Genomic DNA, 26,943 nt, shown 5'->3' on the forward strand with positions numbered 1-26,943 from the left:
GCTGTTTCCGGTCCTGAGCAGGCATGCGCACGCGCACCACGCCTGTCCAAGCAGCGCCACAGAAAGGCCCTTCCCAGGGACGGAAGAAGGCTGGAGGCCCTGTCGGGACGGTGAACTACATTTCCCAAAGTTCAATGTGAGAAATTGCCGGCGGCGATTGGGGCAAGCGGTTGCGGAGTCTTCTGCCCGCTTTGGACTACACTTCCCGACACGACGCGCGTGGCGTTGCCAGCTGCGGGCCGAGGGCGAGTTGACGCGGGAGCTCGGGACGTGAGGCATGAGCGGCGCCCTCCCTCGGCCCGTGCGTGTCCTGCTCCCTACCCGCGCGAGGGTCGCGCGGCACGGGGCCTAGCGGCGGGCATAGGCGTTCTCAGGGGCAGGTGCAGCTTCACGGGCGCCAGGGAGGGCAGCTGCCACCATGGAGGTGAGCGGGCCGGAAGACGACCCCTTCCTGTCGCAGCTGCACCAGGTGCAGTGCCCAGTGTGCCAGCAGATGATGCCCGCCGCGCATATCAACTCGCACCTGGACCGCTGCCTCCTGCTGCACCCCGCGGGGCACGCGGAACCAGCGGCCGGGTCTCACCGCGCTGCGGAGCGGGCCAAGGGGCCCTCGCCACCCGGCGCCAAGAGACGTCGACTGTCGGAGAGCTCGGCGCTGAAGCAGCCTGCCACCCCGACGGCGGCCGAAAGCAGCGAAGGCGAGGGTGAGGAGGGCGACGACGGCGGCGAGACCGAGAGCCGTGAGAGCTACGACGCACCGCCCACACCCAGCGGTGCGCGCCTTATCCCGGACTTCCCGGTTGCCCGCTCCAGCAGCCCGGCCAGAAAGGGTTTGGGGAAGAGGCCAGCGGCTGCAGCCGCGGCGGGCAGTGCATCCCCGCGCAGCTGGGATGAGGCGGAGGCGCAGGAAGAGGAGGAGGCGGGGGTGGACGGCGATGGCGACGCGGACGTGGACGGTGAGGATGATCCCGGGCAATGGGATGCGGACGCCGCCGATGCTTCGTTCGGAGTCAGCGCGGGCCGCGCGCATCCCCGGGCGCTAGCGGCGGAGGAGATCCGACAGATGCTGGAGGGCAAGCCGCTGGCTGACAAGATGCGTCCCGACACGCTGCAGGACTACATCGGGCAGAGTAGGGCCATAGGGCAGGAGACTCTGCTCCGCTCGCTACTGGAGACCAACGAGATCCCTTCGCTCATCCTGTGGGGCCCGCCAGGTTGCGGTAAGGTGAGTGCCGCTCTTGCCCAGGGCCTTGGAGGTATTCCGAGCCGGGTGCGGTCCTCAGAATTCCCGACCCCTCCTCTGGAAAGGGAGGCCTGATGGCGCGGTCCTGATGCGTGAGCCGAGTTTGTAATAAGCAAGCAAGCATGTCATTTCCCCTAGATTCCCCAGACCCCTTGTTGGGCGTTTTCCCAAGGAAAATGCCCTAATATCTTGGTTTATGCAGAAATGTGGACTGAGATTCGAGCTATCTTTGTGGTCATATGCCTGATTTGTAGTGACCGAATTCCAGGCAGAGGGCATACTGCAAACATTGGGAAAGAAACATTTTGTCTGCTCCGTTTGTTGGGGGAAAGTAATTATATTTTTTTCTATTATACTTTACCCCCTCTCCCATTAGTTGGTTTATTCTAACTGGTTTTTGGTACTAATAGAAGTCTCCCTTCTGTGATTTGCTTTCGACAGGCATTTCCATAACTTTCTCATATCGCCTGCAGCTTGAGAGAAGCATAAGTGCTTTAGTGTCATGTTTGGTGTATCCACTGCCAGAGGAGATTGGTTAGAACACCATGTGTTTATCGAACAGGTCACTGGAAGAAAACTTGAGAAAATGTGGTGAAGTGACAATCCTGTCCATAGGACGCCCTGTCCTATGGACCGTCAAGAAAGGGCCCAGGAATATAAAGAGCTCTTCTCAGTTTATGATTCAAACTGCTTCGTTCACAAGCACATTCCTGATATTTATCCTGTTTTTCTTTGCAGCTCCTCTCAGCCACACCTCTTTATTTGCTGGAATACATCATTCCTTTTGTGCCTGCTCGTGCTCATGTTCTCTCTGGCCAAGCATAAATCAGATTTACCCAGATAACATTTTTTTTATTTAAGCCCAGGCCCTTGCACTCTATCCCATCACTGAGCTACACTTCCATCTCCAAAAATAACGTGCTGATTGCTTAGCATGCTGATTGTTAACATCTTGCCCACTCCTCCCAGATTTAGTGGTGGTTACTTCATTGAGGGGGTTTGGTCAGTAGTAATTCTGACATCTGTGTTACAATGTGAAAATGAAAACAAGCCATTGATGCTTGTAGACTTTGAAAAGGTCTGCAGGGAGATGAGTGGTGAGTCATGGAGGATTGAATACAAGAGATTTACTGGGCCAAGGCTGCTCAGTGAGGCACTTGGTGATAGTTGCAAGCCTATATGACAAGGGAGCCTAATTCCAAAAGACAGGTAAGCTGGGATTTGTTACTAGGCTACCAGTGTCTAGTAACACTCAACTGTACAATTTCCAGAAAATAAAGCACTACCTTTCTATTCTGGGATAGTTTGTCATTTGGCAAGCAACCTTCTCTTTTTCTTTCTTCCCATTTTTAATATTGAGATGCTAATATTAGTATTAGTAGTGGCACATACATATTCATTGAGCACCCGTTAGGTGCCAGATATTGAATTAAGAGTTTTCTTGAGGGCCTGAAAGGTAGCTCAGTAGTAAAGAGCAACAGACTGACTGCTTTGCCAGAGGACCCAGGTTCAATTCCTGGCACCCACATGATGTCTAATAAGCACCTGTAACTGCAGTTCCAGGGGATCCAGTATCCTCCTCCAGGAGATCTGACATCCTCTCTTCTGACCTTCCAGGGCAAGAGACATGCACATAGTGTAGATACTCATACAGGCAAAACACCCATATACATAAAACAAATTCTTTTTTTTTTTTAAAGGTTTTCTTGAGTCTTTCTTTGTTTTCTAAGTACTAGTAAGATCAAATTGCTCCTTTTAATTTCCTTCTAGAGTGGATATTCAGAAGTGGCATGTAGCCATTTCATATGCTAGCTGCTTATTGCCCTCAGAAAGCTGTTCATTTTGCTTTTCTCAGCTAATCTGCTGGCTTCCCATTTAAGCTTGGTTCTGGGATCAGCTCTTATCCTGGGGCCTTTAGCATTAACTCTTGGCCAAAGGAAAAAGAATTTTCTCTTTGGTGAGAGGTCACAGCTGTCACCCTGGCTTTGCTAAATCAAGACTGCTATTCTTTGTTGGGATTCATAAGATCTTAAAGAGTCCACCAAAAAAGAATCAAAAGAAGTTAAGGGTGGAGGATGGTCAGAATTGGTCTAAGATTTAACTGTCCTCCTATTTTCATTGTAATGCTTATTTGGTTTGGTTTTGTTGTGTTTAATTCCATGCTTCAGCACTCTTCCATGTTCAGTGTACTTGGCTAAGTAGATATGATACTGCTATTGGTACCTGTGCATACTGCCCAGTCTGATTAGGTTTTTAAACTTTATCTTTTTCTAGACCACCTTGGCTCACATCATAGCCAACAACAGCAAGAAGCACAGCATAAGGTTTGTGACATTATCTGCAACAAATGCCAAGACAAATGATGTACGAGATGTCATAAAGCAAGCTCAGAATGAAAAGAGCTTTTTCAAAAGAAAAACCATCCTTTTTATTGATGAGATTCATCGCTTCAATAAATCTCAGCAGGTATATTAACTTTTTACTATTTTTAGATACTATATATATAAGATAAGATACATAAAATGTAAGATCACTTTGTAAAGTATAAAACAATATAAAAATGCAACAAATGTTAACTTTCCTCAAGACACATAGGCTTGCCATCCATCCTCAAACCTCTCTTTAAAGTATTTTTAGATGACAAGTGAATACTTTCTCCCTCTGATAAATGAAATAATTGCCGTATCTCTGAGCTGTAGAAGAAAAGATTCTTTTGATCCATTTTCCAACTTTTAGAGCCTTTTAATCTAAAAAGACATTGTGACCAGTTGAACTCAATATAAAGATCATTATTTAAGGCTAGAGTCTAAAGCAGTTATCTAGCTTATGAAAACCCTGGATCCTAGCTCTGCCCTGCCCTCCAAGGTTCATGGTTTTATCTTTCCCCAGTATTTTTATGTTCAAAATTATTTTTGTTTTCTGTGCCTTCTAGTTCTTGTCAAGGTAAAAATTGTAAGATAGTGCTCTGTTTATTTTAAGCCCTTTAGAAAGAAAATGACAGTTTGTTTTTATAAATAAAACTTCTTGAATTACCTAAATAGAAAAAAAATTTTCAGGCATACTTTTTCTTCTTTGATTTACATTGTTACAGCTTTTTAAGTATCGGTAGACATATTTCCCAAAACTAATAAACCTTTTTTCTACAGAATTGAATCTTTTTTAGTAGAACAACACTTTAGTGTTCTGCCTGATTTCGGCTTAAATATGGGACCAGTCAGTTGGCATTTCTCCTTTTGAGAATGTCTCCTGGTTGTAAATTCATCAGTTTCTTAAGAAAAGTAACATGATGATTGAATACTTGTAGGAGAAGAATATTTTAGAAATATTAACAATGATCTTCCGTAAAAAGCTGATGTTGCATATGTACTCACTATGTACTAGTTCACCATTGGGTAGAAGGGACTACTAGTTTTCTAAAAGAAGTAGTTTATATTTAAGCTGTTGGAATTGTACTTGAGAAGTACCGTATTCTTCCAGCAAGAGACCAGAGTTAGACACTGGCATCCAGAAGTTATACTTTACATATACTAACCAAGAAAGATATCCTTGAAATTGACATGTCTAAAATGATGAGTATCCTGAAAAGATAAAATTAGAAAATGAATGAGTAGATAGGCAACTTACGTAGGGTTCTGCACGTGGCTGCCGAGTGGAATCACTTTCTTCTCTTTTCCTCCCATGATCAGGACACTTTCCTTCCTCACGTGGAATGTGGGACGATCACGCTGATTGGTGCAACCACTGAGAATCCTTCCTTCCAAGTCAATGCCGCCCTTCTGAGCCGCTGTCGGGTAATTGTTCTTGAGAAGCTTCCAGTAGAGGCAATGGTGACGATTTTAATGAGAGCGATCAACTCACTGGGAATCCATGTCCTAGACTCTAGCCGTCCTACTGACCCTCTGAGCCACAGCAGCAACTGCAGCTCTGAGTAAGTAGATTGTATGCAGCCCCTGGGTGCCCACACCTCCCTGAGAATCTCTTGGCAGAGGGCCAGAGAGGGCTGGGCCTTAGACAGTGGAAGGGTGGAGGCAAAGAAGAGCCATTGGTCTGCCTGTAAGGAAAATGAAGGAGGAGGAGAGTGCTTAATCCTGCCTAAGGTTCCCTTTTCTTAAAGTGCATCTTGGGGCTGCTGATAGGTGTGTCTGCATCTCTGAGCTTTAATGTTGCTTTGTTATTGTAGTAACCTGGGCATTTGCTTTTATGCTTCATGCTTTTTCCTCACTTATTTTAAAGGTTTAGAAAGACTATAGGAAGCCTTATTTAAAGACTTTAAGCCACTCATTAAATAGAAGAAATACATATATGCTTCTAGAATTAATTTACAAATCTTTGGAGATTTGTGTTAGATTCAGATTTCTTTTTGCCCCCCCAGTGTAATTTTTAAAAAGTATTGAGGAAAAGCTAATATAATTCTACCCATACGATTACTTAAAACATTTTGTATATTCCAAAACTCATTTCCATAAAAGTAAAGAAGTGTTATTGAAAGTGACATGGTCTGAAAATGGCAGACTGAAGAGACTGTCTCATTCCTTTTGTTGACTAGCTCTGCATCATGACCACCCATAGCATTTCTTGTGGTTAATCCGTTTGATTTCATGGGTCAGAGGTTTTTCTTTATTGTTAGAAATGTTGTTCAGAAGTCATTTGTTCATGTGCTGGCTGAAATAACGCAGTAGAACATAATGTGGTCTGAGCAGAAACCATTGCCCACCTCCTCATGCTGTGGACCAGACAGCTGCTTGTGCTTGCTCCAAGGCCAAGTTCTGGGGCTACTTTTCAGTTAGGATTAAAGTACAGAGAGTAGTTGTACTCTCTGGTTTTAGGTTTCAACAGTTTCTCCCTATGTGTCTGCATTCTCCCATTTGCTTCTGTCTTACATTTAGGAAGAGTTCTACCACCATGCCTCATAAAAAAAAAAAGCCTTGAAATATTTGGCCAAGGATCTTTGGGAGCATGAGGTTGCTTCATTGTAGAGTACAGTTATGGGATGGTCATTAGGAGTGTGGCCAGAAAAAAGTTTGGGACCTGCTGTTATCTGACCATTGTTGTATCAGGAGCCCTTGTGCTCTGGGGCTCAGGTCATTGTATTACTATAGTCTTTTCTCTGTCTCTTTAGAGGGTTAGTTCAAGGACCCCTCAGTAAATATGTGGGTACCTATGTACTCTTTATATGAAAAGATGCAGTGTTTGCATTAAATTTATACACATTCTCCCATATACTTCAAATTCTGATTAGATTGTTTTTTAAATCTTTTTTTGCTGTCAACTCAATACCTTGTTCATGACAAATGTTTTATTAGCGAGCTGTGCTTCCACCCTCCCTAAAATATAATGCCTAATATGATACAAATGCTATACAAATAGCTGTTACTCTCTATTGTTTAGGGACTAGGGATAAGGAGAAAATATCTGTACATGTTGAGTAAAAATACATTTTAAAAATCATTTTTTTCTATCATAGATTGATAGAATTTTAGGCTGTAGAGAATCCATGGGTCAGCTGTAGACTCATGTCAGCATGTGGTAAAAGCAAATTGAAAAGAGAAAAGCAAAGAAGAAAATTGCCTAAGCTTTAGTCAACTATTTTTATCCTGTATGCTAGTTGTAATGTGTCTGTAAGTTTATGTTCTGCATATTCAGGGTCATTTTTATTTCCTGTCATTTCCCGGGTTTGAGTTATCCATGTTCTTCCAGGCTTCCTATTCACTGCTTTGCCATGATTGATCTAAGGTCAGTAGAATTGTGGAGCTCATCTTCATGAGGACGGTTTCTGTGCTTTAAGAGATTTCCAGATGATCTGTAGGCATACAAAGTATGAGATGATCCAGTATAAGAAGTAAGATTTCATACAGATAACAGACCTGCTAAAATAGCACTGCAGTCAGTGCAGACCTCCCATATCCAACATGGCTTACTCTTTCCTCTGTCATTTGTTTATAGCTGATCCTAGTTATGGCTTCTTTTCATTATTGCTTGCTTTTTCTGTCTTCCACTTTCCTGGGTACTCTAAGAAAATGGGAAGTTGTCTTTGTTTATATCCCCACCACCCTGTCAATCATACCTTATGTGCTTGGTGATTGGTTAGGGCATGAATAAATCCTAGCTTTCAATGTGAAAGGCATGGTTTAATTTTTCAGTGTTGTCCTTCAGAGAAGGTACTTGCCCAGGTATGAGAACCTTTTTCTTTAGTAAAGTCTCCCTTTTTATCTGCTGTAAACACAGTAAGTATTAACCTTAGCACAATTGATGACTGAATGGCTAGCATTACTGACAAGAAGTTAGGAGATGTCATAGATCTCAGAAAAACAAACACACTCTAGGTGACTTCCTGACAGAAATAGCTGCCAAGAATAAGTTTTTGACTTTCAGTTTTTGTGGATAAAATATTACTTTTAAATCACTATTTATTGGCATCAACTGTGAGTTAATTTTTACATACATCAATCAGGTTGGTTACACTGATCTAGCTAGAAGAAAAGACTCAGATCCCAGTCATTGATTCCTCTCTGGGAATACTGAGTGTGCATTCGTGTTGACATGTTATATTTTGGTGCTCTAGGTAGAAACTAGAACATGCACAGAGAAATTCTAGACTGTTGAAGGCTGTGCATGAGGTGGCAGGCATGGCATCTGGGACTACTCCAAGTGATGCTTACGTCACTTGATTGTATTTGCAAATCCGAGTTCTCACACACACTGTCTCCATTACAGTAGCACAAAAATATTCAGTTTCTTGCTTGTTTTGGTGCTGGGATTCATATCCAGGTCGTTTCAGTTGCTCTGCCACTAAGCTCCACCTAGCTCCACCCCAGCCTGCATGCTCTTAAAAAGAAAATTCCTTAGGCCTTTAATCTCAGCATTCCGGAGGCATTAAAAGTCCTGCATATGCTAGGTATTGGCTGCTGGGTGTTGTGCATGTTGAAAAGTACATTTCTGTGCCTGTAGAAAGTATGTAGTGCAATAAAAGTCAGATGAGCAGAGCTTGTAGTACTCTGCCATGGTCATCTGTACAAGAGAGCTCCTTAAACTTGGTATACTAGAGACCCTTTTCTTCCAAGAACTTGTATGACCCCAAGTATATAAGAGAAGTATAAAAGTTAAACTTTGATGGGTGATGATTCATAAAGTTATGATGATAATGATGGTGCTGATGATGATGTTGTTTATGTTTTTCTTTTTCTTTTCTTTTCTTTTTTCTTTTTTTTTTTTTTTTTGGTATTTTCGAGACAGGGTTTCTCTGTATAGCTCTGGCTGTCCTGGAACTCACTCTGTAACTCTGTAGACCAGGCTGGCCTCGAACTCAGAAATCCACCTGCCTCTGCCGCCCAAGTGCTGGGATTAAAGGTGTGCGCCACCACTGCCTGGCTTATGTTTTTATTTTTCAAGACAGAATTTCTTTGTGTAGCCCTAGCTGTCCTGGAAATCACTCTGTAGATCAGGCTGGTCTCAAATTTAAAGATCCACCTGCCTCTGCCTCCCAAGTCCTGGGATTAAAGGTACTCACCATCCCTGCCTGGCTAAAATTATTTTAAAACAATTACTTAGTATACATGTAATTTTTTCACTAGAGATGAAACTTATTTGCTTAATAATGAGATGAATGTAGTTGTTTGTTTAAAACAATGCAAAGGATACACAGTAATTAAAACATACTGATGAATGACAATAGAAAAATATTAAAAGTCTTTATTGTCTTGGGACTGGGGATGTAACTCAGTAGGTAGAGTGCTTTTCTAGCATGCATGAAGTCCTGGGTTTGACTCCCAGCCCTGAAAAATCTGGGCATAGTTACATATGCCTATATTCCAGCACTCAGGAGTAGAGGAAAGATGACATAAAATTCAAGGTCATTCTAGGGTGTATAGTTCAAACCAGATGTCTAGAGTCCAGTTAGATAGCTGAGTAACTGGACATGTGTCACCAAAGTGCACTTTTACAGATTGTTCATTCCAGGTCTGGCATCTTTTTATTCAGTGAGCCAGGGTGGCTTCTTTGGTTCTCCTATGAAATGACAAGTAATTTTACTTCCCAGTATCATGTGTCAACTAAAACCCGAAAACTAATGTGTAAAAGAGTCCAGAAGAGACAAGGGAGTTTCCTGTGTTCTGCTAAGATCAAAGTTTTTTCTCCATTTGGAGAAGCTCGGTCCTAAATCTTTTACCTCTGTATCTTGTTAACCAAAAATACATTTTCAAATGCATTTGTTTTAGACAATTTTTCCTTATTACAGAAGCTTTTATATCTTTGTTTTTATTTGTTGTTTGTTTTTTAAAGAAAGGTCTCACTGTGTTACCCAGGCTGTCCTAGTACTTACTTTGTAGACAAGGCTGGCTTGGAACTCAAGACTACCTGCCTCTGCCTCCTGGGTTTAAATTCATGGGCTACCACACCTGGCCATATTACTTCTTTATTTTGTTTTTCATTTATTTTGCATGTGTGTTTTGGTGCATGCATGCCGTGTAATGCATGTGGAGGTCAGAGGACAACTTACATTAATTGGTTCACTCCTTTTACCATGTGAGTTCTGGGAATCAAATTCAGGCTCAGCAGCAAATGCATCCTACCAGCCCCTGTTTATGACCTCATCACAGTGTAACTTGCTATTTATTATTTTATTGCAGGATACTATGAAATTTTGATTAGTCTAGTCCCAAAGTATATTTTACTCCCAATTAATTTTTTTTTAACTTTTGAAGTTTCTTTCTAAATTAAAACGCTCCCCCCCGCCCCTCTTGTGCGTGTGTGTGTGTGTGTGTGTGTGTGTGTGTGTGTGTGTGTGTGTGTGTGTGTAGGAAGGACAGACTTTTGAGAATCAGTTCTCTCCTTCTATGTGGGTTCCAGGGATTAAACTCAGATAGTTTGGCTTAGCTCACAGAGCCATCTCACTGGCTATTTTATCATTCTTTTGTTTTGTTTTGTTTGTTTTTCAAGACAGGGTTTTTCTGTATATCCCTGGCTGTCCTGCAACTCACTCTGTAGACCAGGCTGACCTTGAACTCAGAAATCCGCCTGTCTCTGCCTCTCAAGTGCTGGGATTAAAGGCGTGCACCACCACCACCCGGCTTTATTATTCTTAGTATGAATTATTTCCTCCCCTCATTCAATTATAAGACATTTTATTTTTAAATTTTAGTATTTTTAAAGGTTTTTTTGGTTATTATTAATAGTATTAATGTGTCACTGTGTGGGCTTGTGCAGTGTGTGGGTATGTGGGTGCTAGAACAGGTCAGTTAGAACCATCTGTTGGAGCCCTTAGAGCCATACCATGTTGGTTCTAGGAACTCAACTTGGGTCTTCTGCATGCTCTTACTCACTGAGTCTTCTTTCTAACCCTAATTTTTTATTATTTTGTGTGTGTGTGTGTGTGTGTGTGAGAGAGAGAGAGAGAGAGAGAGAGAGAGAGAGAGAGAGAGAGAGAGAGAGAGAGAGAGAGAGAGAGAGAGAGAGAGAGAGAGAGAGAGAGAAAGAGAGAGAGGGAGGGAGGGAGGGAGGGAGGGAAGGAGAGAGAGGGAGGAAGGGAGGGAGAGAGAGAGAGAGAGAGAGAGAAAGAGAGAGATGTGTGTGAACGAGTGAGTACATGTGCATCATGCATGGGAGGTCAGACAACAAATTTGTGAAGTTGGTTCTTTCTTTATGTAGGTTCTCAGAATTGATCTCAGGTCTCCAGGCTTGCACATTGTCTACCTTTACCTGCTGAGCTATCTTCACTGCTCCCAGAGTATTTTAATGCACCTCATGTAATTACTTGTCACAGCTTATAAAAGCAGGAGTTCGGGACATAACTGAGTGGTGGGTGGAACCTTGGAAATTCCTGCCTGGTATTCTGGAGTGGGGATTGTCATTCATGCTTTGCTTATGCCCACTGAGTGCCACCAGCACAGCCCCTCTTACTATTTGGACAGAGTTGCTGACAGATTTATTCTGTTTTTAAAATACTCCGACAGGGTAAAGTTGCAAGTATGAGTTATATATAAAGGGAAGAAGGAGTGGTAGCTCTGTGACTGCAAACTGGAACAGTAGAAGACCTCTGTATTAGAACCTGCAATGACAGCTAGCTGGATTAGCTCCATAGGCAAGCTTTGGGTTCAATATAGACAGCAATTGAGGAATATACTGAGCATCAGCCTCAGACCTCCACATGCTCAGTACACACACTCGTGTACACACACACACACACACACACAGACTCAGACACACACACAGTGGTCAGAGTTTAATGTTTAAGGGGGCAGCTTAATTTTCCCAAGAGGATAAACTTCATGTCCACTCTTGAAGCTCTAGTCACAGTGTTTATAAATCTTTGAAGCACACACTCATGGAAGGGATATATACCACAGTGCTAATTTTAAAGACCAGCACTGTGTGCTTCTATCTTTTAATTTTTTTTTGTAGGTTCAATATAACATGTATGTGCTTTAGAAATGAGGTCTGAGCAGCTATTTGGAGAACATAAAACTATACAGTATGATTCCAAAAGGGTTTTAAAAATTAGCTACACTCTTAATGGTTGGTTGAATCATAAAGGAAAATTAACAAATGACAATGTAGATGTTATTTCTGATTGATAAAAATAGGAATTTTGTTTTCTAATGTTTTATTTTATTTGTTAAGAAAAGAGTCTCTCTCCATGAGATGGTAAGAAAGCCAAATTAACCCACTCATTAACACAGATTTTGAATGCCTGTTATCTACCAGGCATTGGAACTACCACAGAAGGATAGACCTCCCACCTCTGCCTTTTACGCTGTCTTTGTAGGATAATAAAAATAATTTTAAAAAAATGACATTCTCAAATACCACACTCAGTGTTTATTGGGGACTCTAAGATGAGGGTGCTGGTTCACAGACACCTCATGGTTTAGGGCTCACACTTTTTGGGTTTCAAGGAGGCTTACCTAGGAGACAGAAGATGTTGTTTTATTAGTTCCAAGGCAAACTGGAGGTATTCAGGCAGTTTTGTTTCTTCCATCTCCTTCCTCCCTGGCATGCTCTTCCCGCTCAGATACCTCTCTGGTTCTGTTCCTTTCTCTGCACATTTTGTTTAGTATGTGTCTTTTGATTTTCTTTTAATTCATCTTCCAGAAAATCCCATCTCTAGTTGGTAAATGTTTCCTAGGCTCTACAGAATGCTAATGGTGTAGTCTAGATGTGTGGTGAATCTTCTGGTGAAATGTCTGCTGGTTGGAACTGCTGTTAGAAAGAAAAAAGGCCATTCACCAGAGCTGTGGGGCTCAGGTGGTCCTCAAGAGTGTGCGAAGAAAGCAGTGCTAGAAAGTTACATGATGAGAGCTATAGTGTCCTTGCATTTTGTCAACTTACACACTGGACTCATTTGGGAAGCGAGAACGTCAATGGAGATAATGCCTGCATCCACATTGCCTCTAGGCAAGTCTGTATTTTCTTAATTAATAATAGATGTGGGAGGGCCCAGCCCATGGGGGCCAATGGTATCCCTGGGCAGTTGGTCCTCAGGTGTATAAGAACGCAGGCTGAGGAAACCGTGAAGAACAAGCCAGTAAACACCCTTCCTCCATAGCTGCTGTGTCAGTTCCTGCCTTGTTTGAGTTGCTGCCCTGACTTCCCTCAGTGATGGACTGTTACTTAGAACTGTAAGATGAAATAAACCCTTTCCTCCTGCTTTTGATCATGGGGTTTAATCACAGCAATAGAAACCCTAGGACACATAATGAATAACTAGAAATCTAGGACAACTTGGTAAAAAAAAAAAAGTCATTTTTAAAAATTATTACTATACAAAATTTCATTAAGGCCTTTTTTTTTTCAAATAAAATTTGGTGGGTTTATTGTTGTTTCTAGTTCTCCCATCTCCCTCTTCCAAGGCTGTTTTTAAATTAGACATTCCTTTTTGTGGATGGGTAGGAAACAACAAACAGTATGTTAACTCCAGCAGACAACCTGAACCCTTTCCCCTTCAGACCCTTCCTTAGCCCAGCCCACTTCACTGTACACTGTTTTTTTCCAGGTAGCTGATTTGGACATCTGTGGCCAGGACTCATTGTTACCATAAATAATTTTAACCGAAGACTGGGAATGACATGCATGAACTATACATTTAAAAATATATATTTTTCCTCCAAAAAATACAACTAGCCACTCAATCAAAAATATCCTAAATAATAATGTGTTAGATGGCTAACTAGGTTGGGAAGAGGAATTTTATTAAATCAGGCTTTAAAGGTAATCATAGTTTGACCTTCTTTATGAAGGTCTGAACTTAGAAGTGATTGTATCTAGGTAGTATGACAGAATTCCCACTGCTGGGAATCAGGTGGGAAGATTGCTAATTTAAGGCTGCATTCATTGGTCTGCATAGAGAGTCTGTGCATCAAAAAACCAACCAACAAACAACAAAAACAAAAACCATAAAAATATGTAAATGAATAAGTGTTATTGTGAACTTTAGTCCTAAAAGGTTAAGTGACTTACTCAAATTCTGAGAGAGTTCTCTAATCAGTTTCCAGGATAATGAAGAGTACCAGATGCTCCTCATTATACTGGGAGGATTTTATATGATTAATACCTGCAGAAAGTGGCATTCTGCCATCCAAGAATGCCATGGCCAAAATTCCAAAGACCTATTTTTCCTTGGTCTGCTGTGCCAGAGTAATTGAGATTCTTGTTTGTTTGTAAGATGAGGGATTTGGGCTTTCTGATTAAAGAAATGTGATGCTGTCTTTACCCCATGTGGAAGGTGATCCAAATATTCCTGTGTCATCAGATTTGGATTACCGTTGACATAGACCTTCTATACACTATGGTGAAGTACTAGCAATGTCTAGTAGTTTTCATGATCCTATAGGCTACAAGCAGACAGCCCACATGTCAACAGTGACTTTTTATAGCATTTGATGTCTTGCTTTGTACAAGCCTGTATAGATTAACTTGTATAGTGAGGTCCTCTGTGGTTCATAGATAGACTGTGACAGCCTCAGCTTGTAAGATAGAGTGAGATACCCTATAGCTCATGTCGGGTAAAGTGTAATGACATACCCTTAGGACTTAGGAAACTTGGCCAATTCTTAGTCTAAACAATGCTTAATTATCTATGTTAACAATATGAATTCAGAATAAATATTAGAACCTTTGAACCAGAATGCTTTACTGAAGTTAAAGTTAAATTAAGATGTGCTGCAAGTGAGAATTTGAGCCTTGAATGTGTTGGTAATGAACACTGGTTTCTATTGCAGGCCCTCTGTCTTCATAGAAGATAAAGCAGTGGACACTTTGGCTTACCTCAGTGATGGGGATGCCCGGACTGGCTTGAATGGACTACAACTGGCAGTGCTGGCCAGGTTAAGCTCTAGAAAGATGTTCTGTAAGAAGAGCAGTCAAACCTATTCTCCTAGTCGAGTTCTGATCACTGAGAATGATGTAAAAGAAGGCCTGCAGCGGTCCCACATTTTATATGACCGTGCAGGTGAGGAATTGAACTACTAGACATTTTCTATGGGAAAAGTAGAAGTGCAGGGACAAATGTGCCCACAGCTCTTTCCACCCTTTGCCCTTCAGCTGGGTCTAAAGCTTGCTTCAGATGCTCAATTTGATCTGCATATTATAATGGAAGTAAGCCTCCTACACAGGGTAAGCTTTCTGAAGACAGGCATAAAACAAGCTGTCTCGATATGAATCAAATAGGAGGCTTCCCCTTCATCTCATAAGGTAGTTAGATACAGACTTCTCCTGGTTATCTGATAGCACCTGGGAGAACATGGCAGTTTGAAAGGCCATGAATTCGGTTGACAGTGATCCTTGTGATTACTTACAAAGTCCATAAGGCAGAAAAGAATTACTGGTTTATTTGAGAGTTAAAATTCTCCATTTTTAGTCTTAAAGATGAGTTTACAAGGATTTTGATAGTTTGATTTTATAGTAGCTTTGAAATTTTTAATTTTGCAGTATGTGCTAGGTGTTTGCATAGAAACATGTTTATAGATGGCAGATATCCCAGCTCTTATTAAATCTGTGAGCTGGTAATATTAAGTATCATAAGCACAGCATATTTGTAACTTCTTATGAAAGGTAGAGATGAAGATGGCTTATTGTAGATTAAGCTGAACTCTATTCTAGAACATTTGTATGACTGACTAGTATCATATTGCATAACTATGGAGTAAAATTTCCATGCCTTTAAAAGTCCTGCCAGAAAAAGAAGCTGGTAATTGAACCTGCCAGGTCTCACATTGACTGTGCCTTCATTCTGGTATTTCTTAATGATGAGAATTCTCCTTACAGGATAGAGAATTGGGGGGTGGGGCTGTAGCATGACCTTGGTCCTAATCACTGCTTTTCTGGCATGAGCTGGCTTGGCCATACATCCTGAGTGACCAAAGCATCCCTAGCTGATAATACTGTGTGATGTAAATAGTGCTGAGGACACATTGGTCACCCCTGTCCTATCTGTGCTGTGCTGAGTGTGTGGCCCAGCCAGCAACCTTTTTGCGTGCTCTCTCTTGAATATCTTCTTGAAAATTCTGCCGCAGTGGTGGTGCACGCCTTTAATCCTAACACTTGGGAGGCAGAGGCAAGAGGATTTCTGAGTTCAAGGCCAGCCAGGGCTACACAGAGAAACCCTGTCTCTAAAAACAAAAAAACAAAAAAAAAAAAGAAAAAATCCTGGGAAGTAAAACATCTAGGCATAGCAGCCTACTTTGCTTTTAGCCTAATACTAACACGAGATAAGGGCAAACTGAACATTTTTCAGAAGTGAGTAGCTTCTTGCCCACCTTTTTCTTTTTCTGGAGGTCCAGTAGCAGTAGTCTTCACCTCCCCTTGTGAGCATCCCAGAAGACCTTTGCCTTTGACTAGACCATCTTTCATATTTATCAGGTCACTAGTCACAATCCATAGGACATTAATGAGTGACCTTTTGAGTGCGTTTTCTTTAGATTTTCCAAACAACCTTAGAAGGTAGCTTATTAATATTATCCCTACTTTATTTAAAACTCATCTCAGTTCACAAAGCATGTGCTAAAACTGATCCTAAAATTCACCTTTATCTGGAGCTGGTGAGATGGCTCAGCAGTTAAGAGCACTGACTGCTCTTCTGGAGGTCATCAGTTCAAATCCCAGTGACCACATGGTGGCTCACAACCATCTGTAATGAGAAACAAATAAAAAAAACCTATGGCCCAGAGCAAGAGGGAGAAGGGAATGGGAAAAAAAAATTCACCTTTATCTACTTCCCAAGAAGATATGCTGCCTCACTGCCTGCATATACCCCCATTCCTACCTCCTGGAGTCACTAAGTCACTCTACCTAGACCATGTTACTGAGAAGAGACACTTGGAGTTGTTCAGCCCTAGGGAACTGTATATGAGGGACACTTTCTTCCTTTGCTGTTCCAGGAGGAGCTGAAGGCAGTAGAAGCTACTTGGCTTGGTAGCATAGCTGTGAGGACCCATATGTCATGCCCCCATAGTAATGTGCTTACACTGCCTATTCACACCAGCATTTCTGTTCTACAGGGGATCATCAGACACACATAAATATAATTCACATTCTCAAGAAATGTACTTTTACAGGTTGCTCCAGAAACAAGAATCATAGAACCTGAAAATGTGTTAGCTTAGACTCTTGGAGTTTTTTTATAACGATGATTTGACAAAAACTAAAAACAATCATTAGAGGCTTTGTTATTATTAATTTTTTTTAATATCAGAAATTACACAGTTGTTCCCTAGTAGGATCCAGTAAGAGGTTCAGATGTTTATACACCAGAGTGAAGGTATTTCTGAATGAGAACAAATGGTCTGCTCTGCATTGACCTCATGCTTTTAGGTTAATAATATGACCTCTCCAGTTCTCAAGCTGCATATGATAAAAGCAAAAGTAAATGTATTATTTCTGTAGGCTAGTAATTAACACTAACAGGTTTAGTTCTTCTGTACTGTTTGCTCTATACAAGGCCTGTGTGTTTAAAACAGCCATATTTTACTTAGTGAGAATCCCAAGGCATGGAGAACTTGCTAAAGTCTGCATTGCTAGTGAGTTTGAGGTTCAGGTCCAAACTACCTCTGGCTAGAGCCTATGATATAGTTCACTGTATTGTGCAGTTGAATTACCTCTTGTGTTAAGTCAGTAAAAGTGAGTTGAGAGTATAGAGAGTATACTGTGTTAGAGAGTATATGGTTAACAGGTATGAAGGACTAGAGGTGGTTGCCTATCCCTCCCCAACCATAGGCCCTGCTCTGTTGAGAGATCAGGGTTCAGAGTGCCCAAACCAAAGAGGCAAAACAGGGGCCAAAGCCATGTAGATCACCCAGGACACTTCCAGCCATGGTCCATGGCTCACTTTACTAGAGAAGCCCCAGGCATGGGACACTGCTTATTCATAAAGTTTAGTAACTAGATTCATGTCATTGACCTGGCCTGAATTTCCTTGGGAATTGAAATTTGGAGGCTCTACAATCAGCCTGTTAGATACTTACCCTTTGGTAGACCAGTTTCTCGTCACTCTATTTGAAGACCAAATGTTGTTTTAGCAGCTGTTAGGATTTGTTCCTGGAGCCAGAGAGCTCTGCCCACCAGAACACTGTCGCATTGTTGAAGTAGCTCATGATGTGTACAGAGCAGGTGCTTCTCTGGAAGGACTTAGGACTAGAGGACTTTGCCTTCTCAGCTGTCATGTCCTTAAACTTACATGAGAGAATGGTCAGAAGGCGTGGACATGTGTAGAGAGCACTGCTTATTTTTGATAACTGTTCAGCTACTATTCTGTTATTAAATGTTTTTATAAAGTATATTTTGCTAATCTGTTTGCTTGTGAATCTAGGATTAAAGATGGACTGAGGCCAAATGGTGAGGATGGGGCCACAGTGCTTTGAGGCTAAGAGCCATTAGTTCATTTGCCAAAACCCTAAGATCCTGCTTCATAAATGTCCCCACAGTCTATGGTATAATGACCATGGGCTTTGGATATCAAGGTGTCAACTGGCAATGACACTGAGGAACAAATGGGTTTTTTCAGGTGTCCTTGCCACTTTCTCTCAACCCTGATGACTATGACCAGGCACAGTCAATTTTACTCAAATAGACTCTATGTGAGCAGAAGATGGAACCAGGACATGAGAATCTCTCTCCCACCTCTCTTGCCTTTGACAACCCACTGTGATAGAGATCACTCTTAAGAGTACCTGTCCCCTCCCTTGCCTTTGCCAGCCTCTGTGTCTAAGTGTCCTCAGTGTGTATAGCCATCAGGTGTTTCTCCTCTGAGTAGGACTGCTATGAAACAGGCCTAGAGCCCCAAGTGAGCTCTGTGGCTTATCCAGGTTTCACCCTGCTGAGTGTGGCTGGAGGGCAGCTGTCATGCCTGCCTTCCCCAGCACAACTGGGGCCTGCTTTAGTGCTGCTTTGTATGTTGGGTAGGCATACAAGGCAGCCGTGTGACTATTGTTCTGGTATACAGGAGAAGAGCACTACAACTGCATCTCTGCCCTACACAAGGCTATGCGTGGCTCTGACCAGAATGCTTCCCTGTATTGGCTGGCCCGGATGCTTGAGGGAGGGGAGGACCCACTCTATGTGGCCAGGAGGCTGGTAAGGTTTGCCAGCGAGGACATTGGTGAGTGGAGGAGAGTTTGTGGGGGTGGGGGGTGTGCTTACTCTAGTGTCTTGTCGTGCAAAACAGGTAGGAAAAGAAAGACTTGTCATGAGCTCAGTGGTTGATTGCTCCATGTGCATGTGTCTATTTACAGAGCCACTGTTGCTGCTTCTTTGGAGATGATCTCAAGATCATTCAAAATACCAATATATAAGAGATATTTTTGGTTTGCTTTGCAGCCAAATGTTAAGGTTTTTGTTACTTAGTTCTTGAGGTAGAAATAGGAGGTTAAGGACACCATTCAAGACAAAGATTAGAAAAGCTTTCCTTTTCTTATTGTCGATACTGTGTTTTCATCCATCCATTCTTATGAATGTCTTCATGGCTTTGCACTTTCTGTTTGTCATGTTTTTCCTACTGGAATGTATTTTTCTACAAGAGGCCATTTTGACACCAACAGTAACTCAATAAACAGTAACAACTATTATAACTGTAATGTTATTGGAGATCAGAGATAAATTGGTATAATTGTGTTGAGTATTTTACCCCTAAATAGTGGTTGCTGGTTACAACAGCACACTGACAGGTCGGAACAAGGGTATCCTGTGACTTAAACTTTGCTTTGTCTCTTGCTGTATGATAGGTCTGGCAGATCCATCAGCGTTAGCACAAGCAGTTGCTGCCTACCAAGGCTGTCACTTTATAGGCATGCCCGAGTGTGAGGTAAGATACCAGCTCAGTTATTTGCAAATCTTCTTTGTTCTGTGCCTGTCTTTTGTGGATTTGAATATAAGTCTTGCCTTCATCATGGTTGTATTAGGTCCACTGAACAAGCTGCTTAGCTTTTGAACTTTGTTATATAGAATCTTAGTCTACTAGAGAGATGAGGACTTCCCTGTCTCATCAGGTTGTGGTTTGGTTTTGGCTTTATAATATTGGGGCTTGAACCCAAAGCTCGAATGTGCTAGTTAAGCTCTCTGTCACAATACTATCCACAGCCCTTTTTTAACTTTTTAAACAGGGTCTTATAGTTTGTTCAAAAATAGTCCTTAACACATTCTCTAGCTCAGGCAGGCTTTGAACTGAGAACTTCCTGCATCGGCCTCAAGTGACTGAAATTATAGGACTGTCACCAGAAACAAGATTGATTTCACACTGTCCTTAGGAGTCTTGAGGCTCAGAAGTGTCTAAGCTTTCTGGGAACAGGAAGCGGTAGGCTCACCTCCGTGCTGGACAGCTTCCTAGTTATCTGCTTTATGAACCAGGGCTTAAGAAAAAATTGATTTAGTGAGAAGTTCATAGGTTAAATGAGAACTACTGATCTAGCTCCCCTCTCACCTCGTAAGACTCCGTTGTTACTAATTGTCAAGGCTAAGTGAAAAGGGGACTATAAAAATTATTAAAAAACAAGCAAGCATGGGAATCATCTGAGAGTTAACATAAAGTACTCTGCCAAGTAGAAACTGTCATCTTCCTGGTGACATGTGCCCTTCTGTGTCCTAGGTGCTTCTGGCCCAGTGTGTGGTCTATTTTGCCAGAGCCCCAAAGTCCATTGAGGTGTACAGTGCCTATAACAATGTAAAAGCCTGTCTGCGGAATCACCAGGGGCCCCTGCCTCCTGTACCCCTGCACCTGAGGAATGCGCCCACCAGGCTGATGAAGGATTTGGGCTATGGCAAAGGTTACAAGTACAACCCCATGTACAGTGAGCCTGTGGACCAGGACTACCTGCCTGAGGAACTGAGAGGAGTCGATTTCTTCAAGCAGAGGCGGTGTTGACTCTCCGGCCTTGAGTAGGATGCTTGTATCTTGAGGAAGGCCAAAAGTCACTGGATCTTGGAGTTGGTTGCCTGGGGAAAGTTAAAATAGACCAACATTTCGTGCCAGAAGTTAAGGGTTCCATAGATGGAGGTGGTTACTTCAGCTAAATGTGTACCATTGAAATTGTGTTCATTTGCACCCTGTGCAATGATTATGCTTATGAAAATACCTGGCAGCTTTGTGCAATTAATTAATGTTATAAGGAATTATCTATTTTGTCATAGTATTTAAGTCATAATGTCATTTCAAAATTCTGTTCAGTAGGCTTTTTTTCTTTTAAAAAATGTATATTCTGGGTAGTTACAATTGGTACAAGAAAATGTAATTGTGATTTAATACTGCATAGTGATTTGGGTATTTTTTTTATATGCAAAGGTCTTATGAGCCAATAAAACTATTTCAAAGTACTCCTCAGTTCTTTAGTGTTCCTCCGTTTTGGTATGGTAGCACCAGTGTCTGCCACCATTACTTTTCAGGAACTGGATACAGAGAATGAGCAAACACCGTAGGCAAGAAGAATGGAAAGGTAGGGGATTTTTCTGAAGATTAGTTCCCCCCACCCCCATTGGAGGATCTCACTGTGTAGCTCAGACTGCCCTTGAACTTGTGGTCCTTTCCATTCATCCCTTAGGTGCTGGGATTATACAGGAACATGCCACTATTCCCAGCTCATATTATTTTTTAAAGGACTACACCTGTGTAGTTTTTTGTGGCCTGTGAGAGACTTGAACATTCCTAGCACATTCCACCCCAAGCCCAGTAGACCTTATTCATATGTAGCTCAGTTTCTAAATCCAGTTTCTTGCTTTACTTTTTTTGTTTCCTGATATTATGCCACTATCACTTGCCTTGCTGCCTTTGAACCAGATGCGAATTCTTCTCAAATGAATTTCAAGCGCCAGTCTGTGCACATTTCCACCGGAGTTAATGGGTCACTTCTTACTCCTTTAATGTGATCTCTCTTAGAGATTCCTTAGGCAGTCCAGAGTTGATGCCAGCTGTTGTCCTGGGAGTGCCTCTGCTTTCCTGATGAGAATACCTGTTTTCTGCACGTACTGTCCTACTGCTGGGACATCTCGTTTCATCAGCCCAGAAAGGCAGCATACTATAGAGGCTTTTCATCCTTGGTCAGGCGGCATACTTCCTTCAGTAGAGTTGTCACTGAAGGATGCTGAGAAGAGCCACTCTAGACCCGTAAGGACTACACTGATGCTTGTGGTTTACCTTTAGGCTTGTCTGATAGTTTGGCTGGGAATACATTGTAGATAAGGAATTATTTGTTCATTTTCTTCTGCTTTCCCAGCTTGGTATTTAGAAATCTGAGGACATTTCTGAACTGGTATCTTTGGTTTGTAAATACTACAAGCTTATAGAGTCTTCTGTTTTTGGTATATATAGAAAGTCTGTTGTCTGCCTGCAGGTAAAGGTTCAGTGCCTCGAGCGTTGAGTGACAAGAAGAGAAACAGGTGTGACCTCTGATCTGGTAACCAAGTGTGACCCAAACTGTTGGCTCTACTTAGAGTTTTACAGTTAAGATGTCCAGCTGTGTCCTCGAGTAGGAAGAGATTGTCTCTGGTGTTGTGAATGACCCCAAGACAGCTTCCTCAGAGAACAAGCAGGTTCTTGACTCAGAGAATAAGCAGTCCTCATTGGACTTTATCATTTCTGACCCTCGCCATCTTGTGCCACCAGCTTCCTTGTTTACCCATTTCCTTCCCCTCTCCTCTCCTCCCCTCCCCTCCCTTCCCCTCCCCTTCCCTCCCCTTCCATCCTCTCCCTTCCCCTCCTCTCCCCTCTTATTGTTGCTGCTGTTTGTATTTCAAGGCATGGAACTCACTCTGTAGACCAGGGTGGCCTTGAACTCATATCCCCATCCCTCCAAGTGCTGGAATTAAATACTTTGCCACTGTGCCAGCCATTTACCCATTTTTCTAGGGATAGACGCAAGATTTTGTTGTTGTTGTTGTTGTTTTGTTTTTGTTTTTCAAGACAGGGTTTCTCTGTATAGCCCTGGCTGTCCTGGAACTCACTCTGTAGACCAAGCTGGTTTTAAACTCAGAAATCCACCTCCCTCTGCCTTCCAAGTGCTGGGATTAAAGGCCACCATTGCCTGGCTAGACACAAGATTTTAAAGATTGCTTCACCATAGTTTTGATGAAACTTAGGAAAATATGAAATGGCTTTACTGATTTTTTTTTGGCTAGGATTCATTAAATGTTTCATTGATTTGCATTCTCTAAATATAGAGATGAAGTCACTTGGAGCTAAGAAATGTACTTGTCATGGAACTTAGAAGTGGTTCCATTTGAAATGAGACTTCCATTCCCTCTGACCTGTTTCCTTGGGGTCTGACTTAGGAGGTACTAGAGAAATCCATAAGCACTGTCTGTCAAGCTGACAGGCTATAGGGCCTTCTAAGATCATTTTACTGCGCATTTAGCTGAGGACATCATGGTATGTGAAGCAGGCATGGTGCCTGTCCTCATTTATAAAGTCCTATGGAAGTCAGGAAGTGCTTTTTGGGTGATTCAACAAATCTTAAAATAGAAAAAGCTTTTTTTAAAGGTATATCTTCACTGCCCCAAACAATATATACCACAGTACACATGGATGTGAGAGTATAGCCCACACCTAGGAAAAAACAGTACGACTCAGTGTACAAGGGATGCTAGGCATTTGCCAACTGGAGGCAGCTAATCTGTGTTGCCATGTGTGAAGGTCATGTTATAATTCTGAAAAGCATTGGGGAAAACCACCATTTCACTTGTTATGTCTCAGGGGTGTTAGGTTTTGTTTCCTCTGGTACAGCACATTAAAATTCAATGATGTTATGTAAATGACTTGCCAAGAATCTTGCAGAGAAAAATGATCATCTTTTCAAGATACACATTTTCAAACTAAGACATTTTGTCAATTTTAAATGAGAACCCAGCTTTTATTAATACTGCATTAGAAAGTATAGTGTTCTAGGTAGGACTAGGGAGAAGGCTAGGCAGATAGAGACTTCATATAGGCCCAGAAACCTGAGTTTACTTCCTGGAACCCACATGTATTTTCAGTGTTACTTTTCTGTTGTGATAACACTATAGCCAAGGCAACTTAAGAAGAAGAAAAAAAAAGAGTTGGAATAGTTTCAGTGGAATGAGAGTCTGTGATAGCCCAGGTGGGGCATGGCTTCTGGAGCAAAAAGCTAAAAACTTACTTCTTCAGGCCGCAAGCAGAAGTAGAGAAAGCAACTGGAGATGGTGTGACTCCAGCAGTTAAAAGCACTGGCCCCAGATTTGATAATTGGCACCAACATAATGTTTCACCACTGACTGTAACGCTAGTCCCGGAAGCTCTGAAACCCTCTGGCACAATGCACAGACACTCAGGTGTGCAAAACACTCATGCACATAATTTTTTTTTTTAAAAAATTCAAACTCTCAATACCCACCTGCAATTACATACTTCCTTTAGCCAGGCCACACCTCCTAATCTACCCCAAACAGTTCCACCGACTGGGGACCAAATGTACAAATACATGAGACTACAAACCCCCATACTATGTAAAGGTGGAAGGAGAGAAACGACTCCACAAAATTCTCTGACATACGTGACTGCATTTCAGACCTCGAGAAGGAGGAGCCGTACCGAGTCGGTATGATGACTACCTATATGCCAAGCGCTTAGGAATCAGAGATGGGATTCCAGGGGTAAGCTGGCTAGCTTGACCAGAATTGACAAGTGTGGTTTAGCTGAGAGGCCCCGCCTCATGAAATAATAACCAAGGAAGTTATCTTCTATCAACTTTGTATCTACATGCAGTTGTATGCATATGTATATGTATCCCCACCACATGTACCCACCCATATACATACACACAGACACACACATGGGCTGGGGGGAGGTGAAGGGAGATGGGGAGAATCCAACTACTCTTAGAGGAAGCTATTCCTGCATACCTCAGGCAGTAGAGAAAATAGCTGAACAGTAAAATGGCCAGATGTAAACAACACACGCAAGTTGGTAGCTTTTTGGCCACTAGTTACAAGCAGCACAAATACCCAGAGAGATACCCCCAACGGCAGCCAAAGCTGAACTTGTCAGTAAGGAGGACAGGGTCAAAAGCATGCTAGAAACAGAAGCCTTGTATAGTTCCTGAATGAGCCCCGCCTTTGATTTGTTTTTATGTATCTCTCATGCTTAGCATGTAGAATGTAAAATCCTATATTTGCTAAAAAATAAAACAACTGAATAACGTTTCCCTGAGGTCTACATAGATGTCTGAAAATCAAGCTAGTCCTCAGAGCTTCTCTCCAGCAGGGGTCAGGCTGAGGCTGGAGCAAACTTCCTGAAGTTACATCTCAGTCCAGTCCACCTGCCTCAGTGACCAATGCAGGCCAAGGTTGTCTTAATGTTTGCGATCAACAGGACAGATAAAGTAACCTTTGAAGAGCTGATTTGTCTGGTTGCAAAAGCAGCATTTGATCACTACAAAAATTAACAAAAAAAGAAGGGAGAAAACCTAATTTTCCTCAGTGGTAACTACTCTGAGTGGTTCAGTATATGTCCTCTGGGTTAGCACCCAGTAAATGGAGTCTCATAAACTCTATTAGTTATTGATATAGCCAGTCCTAAGAGCCAGGCCCCTAGTAGCCCAGGCAGAGTTTTATGGATTTACTTAGCTCTTGCACAATTTCCAATATACTGGCTACTTCCCAGCTGTTCTCACCAATTGTACTTGTTTGAGTCTTGCCCAGGTTACTTCTCCAGCAGTCTTTCTTGGGAGTGGGACAGGGCATGTTCTCCTGGCCCAACACATCTCCTGTTCTCTCCATCTTCTTCCTTGATTCTCCTTCTCTCTGTCCCTTGTGGTTCCTACTTGCGACCCCACCCCAGCCCTGTAACTGAAACCCCACCTACCTTTGTTCTCCCCAGTAATTAGCTGTAGCCACTTTTATTTAGCTAATAGCTTGAAATTGGGGGTCAAAGTTTGCATAGCATCACTTGGTTTACACGAGGATCTGCTTGTCAAGAGCAACCAGGTCTTGGGGGCCAGTATTTAGCATTTGAATATATAGCAGCACCAGACCAGCCCTCAACACTGGATATTTTTTTTTACTTTTATTTTTATTTTTATTTTATTTTTTTGGTTTTTTTCGAGACAGGGTTTCTCTGTGTAGTCCTGGCTGTCCTGGAACTCACTCTGTAGACCAGGCTGGCCTCGAACTCAGAAATCTGCCTGCCTCTGCCTCCCAACTGTTAGGATTAAAGGCGTGCGCCACCACCGCCCAGCTAAAGCAGGGACTTTTTTTTAGATTTATTTATTATTATAATTAAGTACACTGTAGCTGTCTTCAGAAAGCTCCAGAAGATCTCATTATGGGTGGTTGTGAACCACCATGTGATTGCTGGGATTTGGACTCAGGACCTTTGGTAGAGCAGTCAGTTCTCTTACCTGCTGAGCCATCTCGCTAGCAACACTGGATATTTTTTAAATGTATGTGTGCATGTGAAAATTGGAAACTTACAAGACCTGTTTAGCAGCTACAATCAGAGCCACCAGGGGGCGCACAGTTCATGTCTGGCACATCTCCAGCTATGCCACCCACACAAGCAGTGACAGAATGGACAGCCTAGGAATTGGACTTTATAAGAGGAATGAAGCCCATTGCCAGGGTTCTATCAATAGCCCAGCCATCCATGCACAGTGAGGAGCATGGACCCAGAATGAGTCTGCTAGAATTCAAATCCTAGCTGAGCCATTTCGTGGTCCAAGTTATCATCTTTGCTTTTCCCCTTCTTCATCTGTAGGAACTTAATTGCAATGGAACCTCATCACTGAGGACTGAAATGTACAGGGTCTCACCTTGAAGCGCTGAGTGCCTCGCCTCAGCCTTTTGAGTGCCTCACCTCAGCCTTTTGAGTGCTGGGATTGCCAGTGTATGCCACCATCTCTGTCTGGATTATTTCCAATAATGACTTTAAAATCCTACCACAATGCCGGTATCATACTATACTCTTTGCTGTTGTGTGGGAATGGACTCTTTCAATTTGTGAGATCCTGCCTCAAAACAAACATGTCTGATCACTAAGCAAGCAGTGTATTTTGCACCCCAAGCAGTGCAGTATGTCTCTTGGCTATAGCTACACCATAAACACAAGTGAGGCCCGGTGCATCGTGGAGTTAGGCCATGGGAATGTGGGATTGTAGGCCATTACAATCTAAGACAGCACCATCATATGTAACATATACTAACTGGCAGTGGCAAAATGCCAGGATACAGGGAAGCTGTTTGTCACATAACTCAAAGTCCCCGGTGCAGTCTCCTTC

At 42.4% G+C, this 26,943-nt stretch overlaps 2 protein-coding genes across 2 annotated transcripts in view; one reads left to right on the top strand and one right to left on the bottom strand.

The window, feature by feature from the left end:
- The window catches only part of Mylk4 (myosin light chain kinase family member 4), a 103,373-nt gene extending 98,384 nt beyond the window's left edge, over positions 1 to 4,989 (bottom strand). Inside the window, exon 1 of the mRNA XM_031358078.1 lies at positions 4,868 to 4,989. Within this exon, the coding sequence (XP_031213938.1) occupies positions 4,868 to 4,923 (56 nt within the window). The 5' untranslated portion in view covers positions 4,924 to 4,989. The remainder of the gene's footprint in view (positions 1 to 4,867) is intronic.
- Positions 127 to 21,034, top strand: Wrnip1 (WRN helicase interacting protein 1). Its single transcript, XM_031358083.1, has 7 exons — positions 127 to 1,225; positions 3,518 to 3,709; positions 4,930 to 5,171; positions 14,455 to 14,684; positions 18,672 to 18,827; positions 19,450 to 19,529; positions 20,310 to 21,034. Exons 1-7 carry the CDS (start codon positions 419 to 421, stop codon positions 20,583 to 20,585), a joined length of 1,983 nt encoding a protein of 660 aa, XP_031213943.1. The 5' UTR covers positions 127 to 418; the 3' UTR covers positions 20,586 to 21,034.
- The last annotated feature ends 5,909 nt before the right edge of the window (positions 21,035 to 26,943 follow it).

Source organism: Mastomys coucha, unplaced genomic scaffold (genome assembly GCF_008632895.1).
Source record: "Mastomys coucha isolate ucsf_1 unplaced genomic scaffold, UCSF_Mcou_1 pScaffold7, whole genome shotgun sequence".
In the NCBI taxonomy this organism is placed as follows: Eukaryota; Metazoa; Chordata; class Mammalia; order Rodentia; family Muridae; genus Mastomys; species Mastomys coucha.